The following is a 16165-nucleotide window of genomic DNA, read 5'->3' on the forward strand; positions in this document are numbered from 1 at the left end:
ATACATAATGTACAGTTTGTACAAGCTAGCAAACTGAAGAGCAACACATCCATTACTCTAAGTGGTGACAAACCAAATTACACACACACACAGCTAACACCAGCAACTACAGACCGCAGATCTGTGTTTAAACAAGCATTACCAGAGTAGAGTGATGCACACACCAAAACAGCCATTTGTAGTCATCAGTTGGACATCATCAGCAAATGATGCACACAAACAAACACACACTTACTGCGATGCGGAGCAGGGTAGCCCTGACGGCAGCCCATCGGTCCAGTCGCCTGTCGATAACCAGGATGAAACCCACTCCTGATGCTGCAACGCTGCGGGAGAGAACACAGTGTTATTACACAAGAGAAAACACTTCTTATATATGTGTGCGTTTGTATGCAGGTTTATATCTAGCCTTTAACAGTTGTTAGACAAGTCAAGGAGAGGATTGAGGAATATCAATCAAGCGTTATCCTTATCATAACCGACACATAAAAGCATAAATCAAATTATATAAAAATGACTCGATTTCACTGGTCTTCATGAGAGCAGGATATATTATTTGGGTATTAAAAAGCAATGCTGCAAAAGGTTATATCTTTTTAATTTTTTGGCACAACTGTCTGTCGCAATCATCTGTCATCAGTGATGATTATGAGAGACCCTTGTGATTACCATGGCAACCTTGGCTCTCTGATGATGTGTGTGTATGTGAAAATCTTGCCATTCATTCCACAGGCACTGCCATATGTAGCAACCTCATTAAGCTAGTGTGTGTGTGTGTGTGTGTGTGTGTGTGTGTGTGTGTGTGTGTGTGTGTGTGTGTGTGTGTGTGTGTGTGTGTGTGTGTGTGTGTGTGTGTGTGTGTGTGTGTGTGTGTGTGTCAGTATGCATGTGTGTGAATGCAGTATTTCCGGCACAGGTCCTGCTGGACAAATTGACATGCATCCTGACACCTAAACACACAAGTAAAACACACACACACACACAAACACACACACAGGGCCAACACTGCTGAGGTGGTCCATCTGGTCATTATTATTAGCCAAATGTCATCGTCACACACAGATATATTCAGTCAAATGTACACACTAGACTACCCAGAGAACGCTGCGGCATCAAATCCTCAATCCATCTCTACTGGAAAAAATATTCAAAACCATATGAATGGAGCTGGCGGAGGAAAATCTTGGCATTCAATGACACACAGAAAAAAATCCCTTAATATCCCATTGTTAGCATCCAATAATAATCCATTCCTCCTCAATGTTATTCCGTTGTTGTCAGTGTCATATTCCTGCATCCACAATCATTTGTTTGCAGCTTGCGGATGGAAAGAGGTGACCGCTCACATCCTTAAAGAGCATCTCCCTCCTCCTTCCCCTTCTCCCTCTGCTCCTCCACCACCTGCCTCTCATCCTCAGCCAATCAAAACCCAACCCTGCATCTTGCTGTTCTGCCACAGCCAATCAGAGCGCAGTGTGCAGCCGATTGGCAGCAGGGTGCAAATAGCTAGTGGGGAGAAAGGGAGGGGACTCAGAGGGAGGGGGGTGGGATATGAAAGGTGATGAGCCACAAAAAAAAAAAGGCCGCGGCGCCATGACACACACTAGTAGATTTGTGTATAAGTGCATACATCTCCATCTATTCTCCTCCCCTTAATGATGTGTGTGTATGCATGAGTGTGTGTGTGAGAGGAGTGCAGCGCTCAGCAGTAACGGAGAGGTTAAAGAAAGGGGAGGGAGAGGGAGGAGGGAATAAAGGAGAAAGGGCAGGGAGAAGAAAAGACATGTATATGATGATTTGAGTTCAATTATAATGAACTAATGGTGTTAGATAAACCAACATCTAAATGATTGTATTGGATTATTGTGGTAGTTTGTTTTGAACAAAAATCCATCCAAATCATCTGATTTTAAGCGGGCGATTTTTCTTCCTTTTTGCAAATCATAAATGTTTTATTCCCTAGTCTTTCATTCTGAAAAATGTTCTCCTGCAGTCGTCCATTATTTCTTTTTTTATTTATTTCCTGGCGCTATCCTTGTGGCAGCAGGCGGTTAGTATTGTGCTGACATCTCTTGGCTCCATGAGGTATTGCACCTGCACAAATTGGCCAGATTTTCCTCACTGTTTGTGTGTTGTCAAACCCAATTAGGCTGCATAAAATATGGTGTGTGTTAGTGTGTGTGTGTGTGTGTGTGTGTGTGTGTGTGTGTGTGTGTGTGTGTGTGTGTGTGTGTGTGTGTGTGTGTGTGTGTGTGTGTGTGTGTGTGTGTGATGCTAACCTGGGGACGCTGCTGAGGTAGCCGAGGACATTTTGGACTTCCTCCTCCTCCAGCTCGCTGAAGTCTGGGAACTCTGGTAAGACGATGATGGGGTTGCCATTCATCCCGCGGCCCCCTGGAGACGCAAAGGTCAGGGAGACAGAAACAGACAGGTACATATTGAAGGTAGCTCCCAATTAAAGATCAAACAAGTGAAAAATATTGCATTTATTGCCCTTTTTTGTAGCTGTATCATCAGTTTAGAAACATGGGCGTTAGTCTCTCTGAATTGTTTTGTTTTCATGGATTTTAACGTCTGTAAAATCCCAAATAGGTGTCCTGGAACTTATTAAAAATCACTTATGACCATACAAAGACAAAATAATCAAATCAAAAGGGCCTCACACACACATTATAGAGGCCTTCTCTATCGTTGGTGGGTCAAGTTGCAAAGCAGATCATCGCGGTGATGAATTATTCACATGCCGTCACTCGCCAGGCATTTTCGTCATGGTAACCCAACACAGGGCCCTAAGTGTGTGTTTCTGTGTGTGTGCATACGCTTTTCTATGTGAGCGGTTGCTTGTGAGAAGATTTAAATTAAAAGTTTTCATGAGAACTTTAGGTTGCAAGGTCGTTTTCTTTTTACAGCATGTGTGTGATGACAAAAGTACAAATAAAGCAATTCAACTAGAAAGAAATAATCCGAACAAAAACTAAACTTTAAATTGTGTGAGAAGCGACACATCTTTCGCAATGAAATGCAAGCCACATAGAAACAGGTTCAGACAAAATTGGCTATAATAATCTTTTAAATGATGCCACTTTAAAGTCTGCAGACTGAGCTTAAATTGAGCTATTTCTGGAATCTGGATGACAAATCGGTGTTAAATGTGCCATCAAAGACACACACTCACTTGAAGCTATAGTCACAGCAGCATGCAAACAAGGCGTTGAAAATACTTTGAGAATGAAATATTTTTTAAATCGTATTGGGGCCTGGCATAAGGGTCAACAATAAAGTCTAACTTGAGTACAGTATCTTCCCATGTTATTGAACAAAATGCAAGAAAAACAAAACCTCCTCCTCGTAATGTATTCCCTTAGTCCAACTCTTGCATTATGTTAATAACCCTAATGTGATCTATCCTTAAATAAAACCCACTTCACTTTACTCGATTGTGTTTTTGCACCGACAACCCAATTCTCTAATCTAATCTAATCTAATCTAATCCATGCTGCCTATTTGGAAAAAGACCTTGCTGGGGTTACTAGTTAAACCTGAACTCTACTTCGCTTTTACTCTAACATAATAACTCAACAGTAAAACATTGTTTTGTTTAATTGCATTTAATAAGCTCATCTAATTCTAATGTCACTAGTAGAAAGAAAGCTGTCACTGAATTGGATTATTTGAGAATCTCTTGCAAGCCCTTAGCCCTACTGTACAATTACACGAGAACAACAGATCATATGTAAAGGAGGCTGTGGCTCAGTGGATAGTATTATGGACTTCAAATCAGTTCTAGTCCCACTGCAGTCAGCATGTCGCTGTGTCCCTGGGACACTTCACCCATAATTTCTCCTGTGGGGATTGTCCACAGTACTGAGTGTATGCAAGTCGCTTTGGATAAAAGCGTCTAACAAATGACATGTAATGTGTAAACTGTATTTAGTTCCTGTAATGCCCCTACATATGTATAAAGGTCAGGAGGGACAGCAATGAAACCCACCTGGTAGGATGGCAAACTGTTTCTGGAGTTCAGAGCCGATTTCTGCCGCACACAGAGTGCCATCCTGAGTCTGCAGGATGTCATCTGGAGAAAAGGACAGAGAGCAGAAGTTTATTAGATGCTAATGTCCCCACACATAAAACTCGTCATTATTACCACTCTGTAAAGTTTGCGGATAGTAATATTGCGCTTGGCTAACCATTGCAGTTTAAAATCAGGCTGTGGGTAATGTGTTGTGGCTGATGTGCAGAAATAGAGCCAATCATCCAGTGTGACTATTATGTTCCTTACAGCCAACAGCTGACCTTTAGTATCAAAGCAAATTCAATCAAGTGTATATAATATAAATGTGTTGTCCAACTATGTAGCAATCACTGGCTCGATAACCATTCCCAGCCTTGTTGTTACACAGAAATATCCGTCTAAAATCCAATTAAAAAACGTTATTGTCATACAAATGCCAAATAGCTACAGTGTAGTTGCTGGATATGAAAATCTGAGACTATATTCATTCCAGGACTAATTCATTTGTTGTTTTTTCTTATGGTCTCATCGGCTGGAAACAAGCAAAGGAAGGGGAAGAAATCCAGAAAGATGGTCATGAGTCGCAGAGCCACATAAGAATTTAAAGAGAGGAGAAAGCGATGTTAACTGGGATTGGATTTGCTCCTCTCTCTGGCCATGATGGATTATAGTAATCTCATTTACCCTCTGAGACATGTGCAGACGTAAAAATATACAGATATAGAAAAATAAACCCCCTCCTCTATCCATTTGGATGTCAAACACAAGGACAAGAATTGTGTACAATCGTGTGAATAAAACTGTCATGTTAGCGTGTGTAAAGGAGCCTCACTGTGAAGTCTGTCTGTGTGTGTGTGTGTGTGTGTGTGTGTGTGTGTGTGTGTGTGTGTGTGTGTGTGTGTGTGTGTGTGTGTGTGTGTGTGTGTGTGTGTGTGTGTGTGTGTGTGTGTTTGGGCATATAGACAAAGGCTGGCACTGAGAGTGGTGTGAGGGTATTGTGGCAAGGTTTCCAAGCAGTATGGTCGGACTGGCAGCGAGAGGCATTAATTATCATCTAAGTGCAAACCGAGCAAACTGTTCATATTTATAACAAATAAATAAATAAGTGAATAAAAAAGAGAGCCTACGACAACTGCACCGTTTTGCAGGATATAGCTGTAATTGTTGTGAAAAAAAACATTAAGAAAAGACTAATCGACAGACCTTCTATACCTAAATATTTTTTTTTAAAACCTTGTCTGTGTTTTCTTACTGTTATTTCACTTTGGCTTCACTGTGCAGGGTGATGTCTGTTCAGGCTGTTTTCATAGCATCCCCCAATAAATATGTGTTAAAAGATACTCCGAGGACACTGCTCCATTTGATGAAGAAACCTGACAGATTAAGAGCTTAGATCCTCAGTAATGCTACATGCAGTGTGTCAGCACAACAATGGCTAGACAGTGACTCACACTGTAAAGGTCCCATGTGTCGTCCGTAAAGCAACGTGTGTGAGAGTGCAGCTGGTTACCATTACACAGCAAATACATGTAGCTGTGGGCAGGCTGGAATACACACACACACACACACACACACACACACACACACACACACACACACACACACACACACACACACACACACACACACACACACACACACACACACACACACACACACACACACACACACACACACACACACACACACACACACACACACACACACACACACACACACACACACACACACACACACCACACACACACACACACACACACACACACACACACACACACACACACACACACACACACACACACACACACACACACACACACACACCACACCACACACACACACACCACACAGGGAATTACTCCTGATTTTAGGGGATTATCTTAAAGGTCCCATGTCATGCTTTTCTGGTTATCACCCGTCCCCTTGTGTGTCATGTAGCTTGTTCTGCATGTAAACGGTCTGCAGTCACAAACCCTCAAAGTACACCCTGTAGCGAGTAAAACTCTAACACAGAGAAGACCTGTCTATGCTGCCCCAGAACGCCTCGTTGGACATTTCTCTTTTTCCATTGTTTGCTTCTTGGGTATAGTGACGTATTTGGGTATAGTGACGTTATGTTACGTCTGCGGAGCCGTGACGTTAAGTCCATGGATTGGTCCACACACACACTCAATCTTTTCTCAGCTGCAGCTCCGCCGATTTCTCCGCCTGAAACGGCGGGACGCGGCGAGGCTGTGAGTCGGTGTGCGAGAACACACACAAACTCCCAGGCTGCGGGTGTGCGTGTGTGCTCGGGCTGGTTTCGGGCTGGGTTTCGCTGTGTCTCGCTGTATCGCAGGCGGCCACTGGGCTCACAGGGAGGGGGGGGGGGGGGGCAGGAGCTCCAACAAGCCGTTTAGGACAGAGAGTGAATACACATACTTTATACAGAGATGCTGTATGAGAAACCAATGTGAGTTTGGAACATTGAACAATATAAATCTATTCTAGTAGACCTCAACAATGGATTATGATCAGTAGAAATGGCCATGACATGGGACCTTTAAGATGATAAACAGGGACAGCGTCTTACAGGAACACCCTGGACAAAACATAACACAGATAGAAAACACACATCTCTATCATCTCTTAAAGGAGAGGGCAGCAGGAAGAAAAGAAGAAGATGGGGACAATAAGGAAGTAAGGAAGGAAATAAGGACATGAGTCAGGGATTTAGAGAAGGAACTAAGACCCCGGCCACACGAGGACGAAAACGGCTAAACGCATAGGATTAACGCAAACGCAATCGCAAACAAGCTTCCGTCCACACGCAATAATTATCCGGATAGTGTCTGCCCACACGAGACCGCTCCGTTTAGCTCCAACCGCTGGAGAAGCTGCAGTACATATGCAGGAGCCTGTACGTGGCGCTGTAACTTCCTCCACAAAAGCAGCGAAGAAGCATGGTTGTCATGGTTGCCCTTCTGTTTATTCTCCGCGGTGGCGGTCGAGGGAACCGGGCAGAGTTTTTCTCCAGTCAACGTGTATTAAAGTTGAAATCTTCCGACAAAATTATAAAAGTGCCGGTCAAAGGTCTTCTTTGTTATTTATTGAGCTTTAAAACAAATGAATAATGACTCTATATAATATAATAATATAAATACACGGAGCCTCTCTTTTTCCTCCCTCTCTTCGGACAGCGCCAGTGTCTGTTTCATGCAGCAGCTGATCCAGTAATGAGTGACCCGGCCGACAGTAAAAATAAACATATTTATAACTAGTTTAGGTAGTTTGAGAGGTGTCTCCGTCCTGTCAGATTAGACTTCACTCGCGTTTATGTCCATATCGAGAGAAAGATAAATAATCTGAATTCAGTGTGCAGTTTACTTTGACGCGGGGGTGAGCAGCAGAGGTGGGGAGAGGCGGGGCTATTGCGCAATCATTATAAGAAAATGATCGTATAGGGCGCACACACGGAGCCGTTGGACCCCCCAGAGCGTTGCGTATGCCATTCTATCCACCTTGGGACCCGTTATCGTTTCCTCAGTCGTTTAGTGCCGTATTCGGTCGTCCTCGTGTGGCCGAACGGTCTATATGACACTAAACAGTAACGCAAACGGCCGTTTTCGTCCTCGTGTGGCCGGGGCATAAATCATCAGGCAAAAAGAGAACAGACTGAAAAGAGTCTAAAAGAGGACAGTTTTTAAGCAGGATACAGTTTAGACAGGTATTTAACAGGGCAGGTACACTTCTTCGACTAACAGACCACAAGTCTTCAAACAGAGTCCACCAGCTTCTAATTAACCCCAAACTCCGCCATTAGCAAAAACAACAAAGGAGGAAGACGAGGAAGGGAGGATGTGCTTTGAAAAATGTGAATACCTCTATAAAAACCCAATAGACAGTTTAAAAGAGATTGCGTTTGAGAAGTGTGTGAGCAAGTGTTGTCATATGTCAGCGGTGAGTGTTGCAGTGTGTCGTCGGGCCAGCTGTCAGTGTGTTGGGCAGAAAGCTCGGGTTAAACGTCTGGATAACAGCCAGCGCTCTGACTCGACTACGTGTGTTTTGAGTATAGCGAAAGGACACAACAAACACAATAGTATAATATACAATAAATTATTAAGATATATCTGGTTTTACTCCCCTTTTACAAAGTAGCCCTCGATATGTAAAAACCTATCTTTTTAATTAACTGTCTGACCCAGCAGGTACCATCACCATGGCTACCGTTAATTGCAGGTGGGAACACACAGCTGAATGAGATTAGCTAATTAGACCCTTCACCACCTTTACAGCTCGTTATACTCCTCAGGGTCCCTACAGGTTAAGCAAGTTAAGACTTTATTAAATGCCACTTAGAATGTCATTTAAGGCCAACTTAAATGTAAACATATTTTTCTTTTTTTTTAACATCGTTTACTTATAGTGGAGGTCAATTTAACCCAACTTTTTTGGGTTTTTTAGTTAAAAACATGGGGAAATCCCTTTAAATGTATAGAAGTTATCTTGTTTTTGATATCCTCTAATGCAAGAGACATTCTCAGCATTTGTTATACTTATTATAAGATTGATTAAACACATTTTGTCAGCAATTAAGGCCATTTCTATGATAAATAACACTTTTAATATTACAGGAAAATAACGCCTGTTTCAGCCTGTCTCTTGCCTTTATTATATATTTCCAATAAATCCAATCTAGGGTTTTTAAATGAAATGTATATATATAAATGATTGAAAAAGCAGGTTTGATCTCAAGTTGAACCAACTCTTCATGTGATTGTGGGTGAATGGTGCTCACATTTATCAGACATTCAGGCGTCAGGCTGCTTTTCACTGAAACTCCCAAAACTCCCTGCTTTGTCCCCATCGGATGAATGAAATTAAAGTATAGCGGCCGGGCTGCAAGTGAACCCCTTTACCCAACACACACACACACACACACACACACACACACTGGAAGTGGGGCAATGCAGCCAAACACAAATAGTGATTATGGGGGGCCTAGAAAGAATGTCCCCCCGCCTCCTTATACCCTTCCCCCAAACACCCCCTCACTATTTCATTCATCCTTTTTTCAGGGGCTTAACTGAGGGGCAAACGGATAAATAACCCAACTATCTGTCCATTAAAGCTCCATATTCAAATACTACATTATTAGAGTCGTTTTTCTGCATTTCTGTTCGGCAGTTTTGAAGTAATATAACAGATTGCTATAACTCAGAAAACTCAACAACAAGTAAAGAATTAAACCAGTTCTTGAGTGTCTCCGGCCTGTGTGTGTGTGCGTGCATGCGTGTGTGTGTGAGAGGGATTTAGAGAGGTGAAAAGATAGTGGAGAAGAGGAGGAGGTGAAGAGGTGGAATGAGGCAGTCGGAAAAAAAAGAGCGTCGAGGTGCTCTCGGCTGAATTCGATGAAACAGAGGACAGGGTTTCTTTACACATGCCTACATATTTAATGTGTTGGCCTGCTGCTAGTTGATACTGTGGGTGTGTGTGCTCTGGGTCAACAGCAGTAGTCTCAAACTTTACTGTCTTGTCTTTCCTTATTCCCAATGTTTCAGGAATTGCTATCAACGTTGATTTGTTGAAGAATGAACGGGCAACTATTTTATCGATTCAAATTCTTACGCCTGCAGCCTAAACAATTAAGGATAAACTACAGATCTGAAATCATGAGGTCAGTGTTGGTGTAAATAAATAATGTTAAGTATTGGCAGTCAAACAGCACAGAAATCCAGAAAATAGCCCAATATAGCATCCCATCCCTACACAGTTCAAAATAAATGAAGGAATGCACACTGTGTGCATGTGTTTGGATTTGATTACTGCCAACACTCCTTTACAATGTTATTTGTAGAAACTCAATTTGTGAATCACACTTTGTAAAGGTCACTAGGTGAAAAAGAGGCAGCAGCCCAATTAAGTCTCATGAAGGTACAGTCCATTACACACACACAAAGCGTGGTCTATCAGCGTCCGGCTCGCCACACCTCCGCCTTTTCCTTTGTTCTGCAGTCATGTTCCTACAGGTCCTCATCGCTAAACACACACTGTCAGTTCAAAGATGGCAGCCAGCTGTTTCTCCACTGGTTAACGGCTGCTAGTGCTGCTGTGCTGGTCAAAGTTCAAAGCCACAGGAAGCTGGAGGGCTGTCTGATGCTCACACACACACACAGGACCCTGGCTGAGGGCTGTGCAAACAAAAACAAGCATGACATGGTCGGACACAGAGGAACACACAGAAACAACCACACAGACGCAGAAACAGACACACAATGCAGGTGCTGAAGGAAATGACTCTAATATCTCAAAATAACCTGCATTCTTATATTCCAGGCTATAACATGAGCATCATATCGGAGTAAATTGTGTATCAAGACGCTAATAAGACAGATGTCCAGCACTTAGGAGACACAGCAAGCTCCATCTGCTGCTCCGGTATGCACCAAATGTAAAGGACTGACTTGGTATGTAGACTTAAAGGCACTGGGTTATGTGTGTGTGTGTGTGTGTGTGTGTGTGTGTGTGTGTGTGTGTGTGTGTGTGTGTGTGTGTGTGTGTGTGTGTGTGTGTGTGTGTGTGTGTGTGTGTGGCAGCGTGGTTAAACGCTGGTATCAAATGCCAGCAGAGAGATGGTCAGCTGCATTGTGTGTATTTGCATATGGAGAAGCCAGGATTTGCCAGCCGCTCTGCAGCTGTGTGTGTACGTGTGTGTATGTGTGTGTGCACGCTTGTGTGAGGGAATCTGAGCTTTATTATCTGGCATTATAGGCAGGGTTAACCAAGTCCCCATCTGTCGCTGCTGTGGGGTATCTGACACACACACACACACACACACACACACACACACACACACCATGCCAAACAACAACTGGGTCAAAAAGCGGCAGCCAGACGAACAATAAAATATTACTGACGCTCACGTGAGTTCAATCCTGACTGTTGGGGTTGTTCAGCTGTCACAGGCATCAGGGGAAACCCACTGAGGATATTCCAGAATCATTTCTATTTTATTTCCACTTAACCTTTTAAGCCCTAGGACAAAAAACACCAGAAAAGAACATACCCAAAATAAATCAGGAATAACTTGAGGCTTATATTCATGTGTGAGGTCTTCTTTAAAAGATAAGAAGATACGCAATATGACTAAACATCTATATATAACCAGTTCAGAGTAAATAGACATGTAATAAAGGGAACTAATATCTTTAAACATCTCTTACACAAAGGCAATATCAGGATTATGTCCAATACCACATGGATTATGACGCATCTGAATGTGTCTTCCTTCTTTTGACTACAACTGTGACTGTAGTTTTGAGGAAGAATACAAGAAAATACAGCATTTATGATCATGTTTAAAGTTTTGCTTCATCCTACATGTGTGTCTCGGTGAGGCCAAGAAGACGGTTATAAATCCCGAACAATGGCTTCAGTCCCGACACGGTCACTGGCAGCGAGCCCTGATTTGACTGAATAGATGGTATCATCACACACACACACACACACACACACACACACACACACACACACACACACACACACACACACACACACACACACACACACACACACACACACACACACACACACACACACACACACACACACACACACACACACACACACACACCCACACACACACACACACACACCACACACACACACACACACACACACACACACACACACACACACACACACACACACACACACACACACACACACACACACACACACACACACACACACACACACACCACACACACACACACACACACACACACACACACACCAAATTCCCATCTAACGCTCAAGCAAACAATTAGTTGAGATTTTATTAATTGGGCTTTTTCAGTTGAAAAATGTATAACTTGCGGTAGGAAACAGCTACAAAGCTCACTATTAAAAAAGGTTACATATATATTTTCCACTGGTTGTCAACATGTCAAACTCTTGCTTAATGTCATCTTAAACATGTGCACCCAGCCTTTCTGCACAGAGAAGTTAGATAGCAGCCAAAATGTCTCAATGTGTGCCAAAGTGCACCTGCACCTGCTTCAATCTCTACACCAGATGTAGTGCCATGGGAATGTCTGAATCACAGTGTTGAAGCCTCTGTGGTGCAACTCACTAAACTGCAAAGCATGTCCTGGTAATCCTGTGGCTTCCAGGTCCTCCTCCCTACTCTCTACCATTAGAGTGAAAAAACAGAAGCCTTTTTTAGCTGCCTTGGGCCATACCAGTCATTACACTGCTCAGAACAAAGTCAACATGAAAACTGAGGGAGACCGAGAGGGGGAAGAAAAAGGAAAATGACATAGAGAAGAAGAGCCAGGAGGAATCCAGGAGGTCTGTGTTTATACTTGCCCTAGGAAGAACCGGACACTACTTTTTTACACAATGACATCATGTACTGGAAGACTTATCTTCTATAAAAGTCTTAAATAGGTCACCAAGTGTGCTGGATTCACTTTAGGATGTTTTGGCGAAAGTAGGATTGGCACTCTGATCTTAGCTTGCAGAAATGTGATCCTAATCGGTTCATATTAAACGGTATCTGTGCTGAAGTTGAGTAGGTCATAATGAAAAGGTCAACAGAAAGTGATCCCTCTTCAAAGCAGACATGTAGGGCAATATGAAAAGAAGATACACTGCCTTAAGGGTATGATATACAGCTTTGAAGAAAGCAATTTCACTTCATCTCAACGAAGGTATAAGGTATGTGTGCATCTTTTTTTTTTACATTTATGTTTTTTAAATATTTTATAATAACAGAACAACATGTGAACCTAAACAACAACAAATAATACACATCAGTTATAAAATAAAGCACAATAAATACTAGTTGTCTGAAGACCTTCAATATTCACACATACTGTACAGGCTTGAATCAGTCACTCATTGGTGTCAACTATGTAAATATTCCACTTTTCCCACTTCCTATTGAATGCATTCTCAAAACATGTCCATGACAAAAAGATCTTGAACAATCTCCAGCCACTGCTCCTGAGTCGGAGCGTTCACATTAAGCCAATTCCTAGTTATAGCTTTCTTACTCGCTGCAAGTAAAACCTTAGTCAAATATAGATCGCCTCACAACATCCTTAATGTTCCCAAGATACATCACCGGGCAGGTATTTGGGATTCCATACTCCATAATCATTTTGACAACTGCATTAACCTTCTCCCAATATGACCTTATCTTTGTACAGTTCCAGAACATGTGCGAGTGGTCCGTCAGGTCAGGCTCTTCCAGCAGAATTCCCTCCACACTAATGAGTTTGTGAATTGCGTCTCGAACATTCGAAACCGTTCTTCCTCTGACATTTTAATTTGTAACTCCGCTTTCCATTTTGCTTTTATGTAGATAGTCGATTCCCCCCAAAGCCTGGTAGAAGCAGAGATTATCCGAGACCCCTTCTGCTGATACGCATCCACAATCACCATGTGTGCATCTTTTTGATCTAGGAATAGGTATGTAATGCACAATGCATTCATTTTGATTTTTGGGGCGAATTTATAGTACAAGTTCGATTCATTAGATTCAACTTATTGTCATTACGTAGTACAGGTAGTACTATGTAACGAAACGGTTCCTCTGCATTTGACCAGTGGCGAACCGTCAGGGCCTTCAAGGTATTCAGAGAATACCCTGGAGCACTCAGATAAAATAAACAAAAAAACGATTTAATTATAAATAAAATGTAACAAAATGTAATAAAATGTATATAAAATGAATAAATGAGAATGGTATCTGTGTTGTTGATCTGTAATATTACAGAGTTACGTTGATTTGTTTGTCCTTCTCGGACCATGCACTACGCATTTCAGTGGTTTTGTGTTAGAAAAGAAAGCAACCAATCAGATCTTGTTCTGGGTCTCTGGGTAGAATATCCTTCAACCAAGGTATTCTACATCCTTGATCGAATGCCCTGGCTGTTGCACTGAATGAGAGCGTACGTTTGGACTGACAGTTTGATCAACCAATCATATATTGATTTGTAGCCAATGGGCGTATTCTTTCAGAGTTCCCCTCGGTTCCAGGTGCTCTAGAAGGCCCGCTAGTTAACTGGCTCGAGGCAGAAGATCTAGATGAGTGCGACGAAGCAATTCATGCCGTTTTATTGTTTTTAACGTTGACAAGTGCAACAGGTGAAGATTAAGTTGTTACGGAATTGTTGTGAGTACCCTTTTCAAGACGACAATTCAGTGAGGGTGTGTGGGGGGTGTGTGTGTGTGTCTACAGAAGGTCCAGTTGTGATAGACACGGTTCGCCACTGCATTTGACCCATCCTAGTGTTAGGAGCAGTGGGCTGCCATTATGTACGGCGCCCGGGGAGCAGTGTAGGGAACGGTGCCTTGCTCAGGGACACCTCGGTAGCACTTGGTCTTTCCGGGACTTGAACTGGTGACCTTCCAGTTGCCAAGCCAAGTCCCTATCGACTTCGCCACCACCGCCCTAACACTAGACATGTCTTATAAGTAATAAAATGCTTATGGGAAGTTTTGACTAACAGTTATGATACATTAGCCTCTGCTGCATAAATGTTTCCCCTAAGTCTCTAACAAATCTCCTAAATTTAGAAAGCGGGACACTTAAAGGAAATGAATATCAGCTCACATCATTTGAAGAAGTCACTAGGACGACATAGTGCTCTGTATTAGCCTGATAGATATGTTGCTGCTTCTAAAACAATCAATATGTTTGATTTGTTGTGTCTTGTTGCCATCATCCTATCCCCCCTCAGGGATCATTAAAGATTCATCCCGTCTACTTAATCCAATTGTCTTCTGCTTTGAGTTTATTGATTATGTTCTCTTGTTGGTTACTGTCACAGACTCTTGAGGGCACATTACACTGAATGAAAGGTGCATTTCATTTTCTTTAAAGAAGGATAAGTGTATCCCTTTAACACACACACACACACACACACACACACACACACACACACACACACACACACACACACACACACACACCACACACACACACACACACACACACACACACACCACACACACACACACACACACACCACACACACACACACACACACACACACACACACACACACACACACACACACACACACACACACACACACACACACACACACACACACACACACACACACACACACACACACACACACACACACACACACACACACACACACACACACACACACACACACACACACACACACACACACACACACTTCTAATCTTGATTTAGCAAAAAAGCAGAGAAGATCGGACAGGTTGATACTCTGGTACTAACTGTGTGTGTTTCTGTTTTTTTAAGCAGAATGCACAGAGGACCTAAGTCCATCTGCCAGTAGAACAAACACTCTTGCTGCACAGCAACACACAAAACAAAACACACACACCTGAACAATCCTGCAGAGGGCCAAAGAAAGCATGACAAGATTTGATCCTAAACTCCATGGTTCAGAGGTTTGCCGTTAAGGCGCATCAGATCAAACAAAAACTGAATAAATGCCACACAACGCACACACACACAGCTCAGAGTGGACATTGGGGGGAGATGTTGACATTCAAACTCTCAAAGGGGTTTTGTCCCCACTGACAGGAGGAAACACAGTGTGTTAATGGGACCAATGTGATTAACATGCTGTCAGCGTGCTCTGCTGTGTACTGTACTGAGACGTTTGCACACAGTCAGCCTGAGGGTCACTTTACATCGGGTTATGTAAGCGTCTGATGGATAGTAATGGCTTCGGCAGGAGGAACATCTTTGGGCAATGAGATGAAATCAATGTCAGGTCATGTTCATTCATTAAGCTCATTCATACAACCATTTATACACTGGTTTAACATCCCATTTGTTCCATACAGTGGAGACAACTTTAGGTTGTTTGCGGCTCCAAGTATTTTTGTACAGAAGCCTCTTCCAAAATTACCCCTACTTAAACTTGCACCAATCCTACAGAAAAGGGACTTGCATTTTGTCTTAAAAAGCAAGGCAAGTCTCCGCTATGTGACTGCGTAACACATTTGCTTCCACTAACACACAACACGCACAGGTAAGCACCAGCAGGATTCTCATAGTCTTATCTCTCCATATAAAAGATATTCACACACAAGAAAACAAGTTGCCTTACTCACACCCGCACCAACTAATAACAGATTCCTCAGACACGCAGT

The 16165-nt window shown here is 42.6% G+C and overlaps 1 protein-coding gene across 19 annotated transcripts in view; it reads right to left on the minus strand.

Moving 5' to 3' along the window:
- Positions 1-16165, minus strand: part of mcf2la (mcf.2 cell line derived transforming sequence-like a) — a 45192-nt gene that overhangs the window by 18072 nt on the left and 10955 nt on the right. For 17 of the 19 annotated variants that reach the window (XR_004569092.1, XR_004569093.1, XR_004569094.1 and 14 more), the window contains 3 exons: positions 3992-4075; positions 2280-2394; positions 236-326 (listed from right to left, as the gene is read on the minus strand). Coding sequence is in view for 14 of the 19 variants with exons in the window: in XM_034217289.1 (XP_034073180.1) it covers positions 236-326; positions 2280-2394; positions 3992-4075 (290 nt within the window). In the remaining 5 variants the exon portion in view is untranslated. Of the gene's footprint in view, positions 1-235; positions 327-1086; positions 1355-2279; positions 2395-3991; positions 4076-16165 lie in introns of those variants that run through there. The other 2 variants (XM_034217293.1, XM_034217294.1) reach the window with 2 other exon arrangements.

The sequence above is a fragment of the Gymnodraco acuticeps genome, unplaced genomic scaffold, assembly GCF_902827175.1.
Source record: "Gymnodraco acuticeps unplaced genomic scaffold, fGymAcu1.1, whole genome shotgun sequence".
NCBI classification, from domain to species: Eukaryota; Metazoa; Chordata; class Actinopteri; order Perciformes; family Bathydraconidae; genus Gymnodraco; species Gymnodraco acuticeps.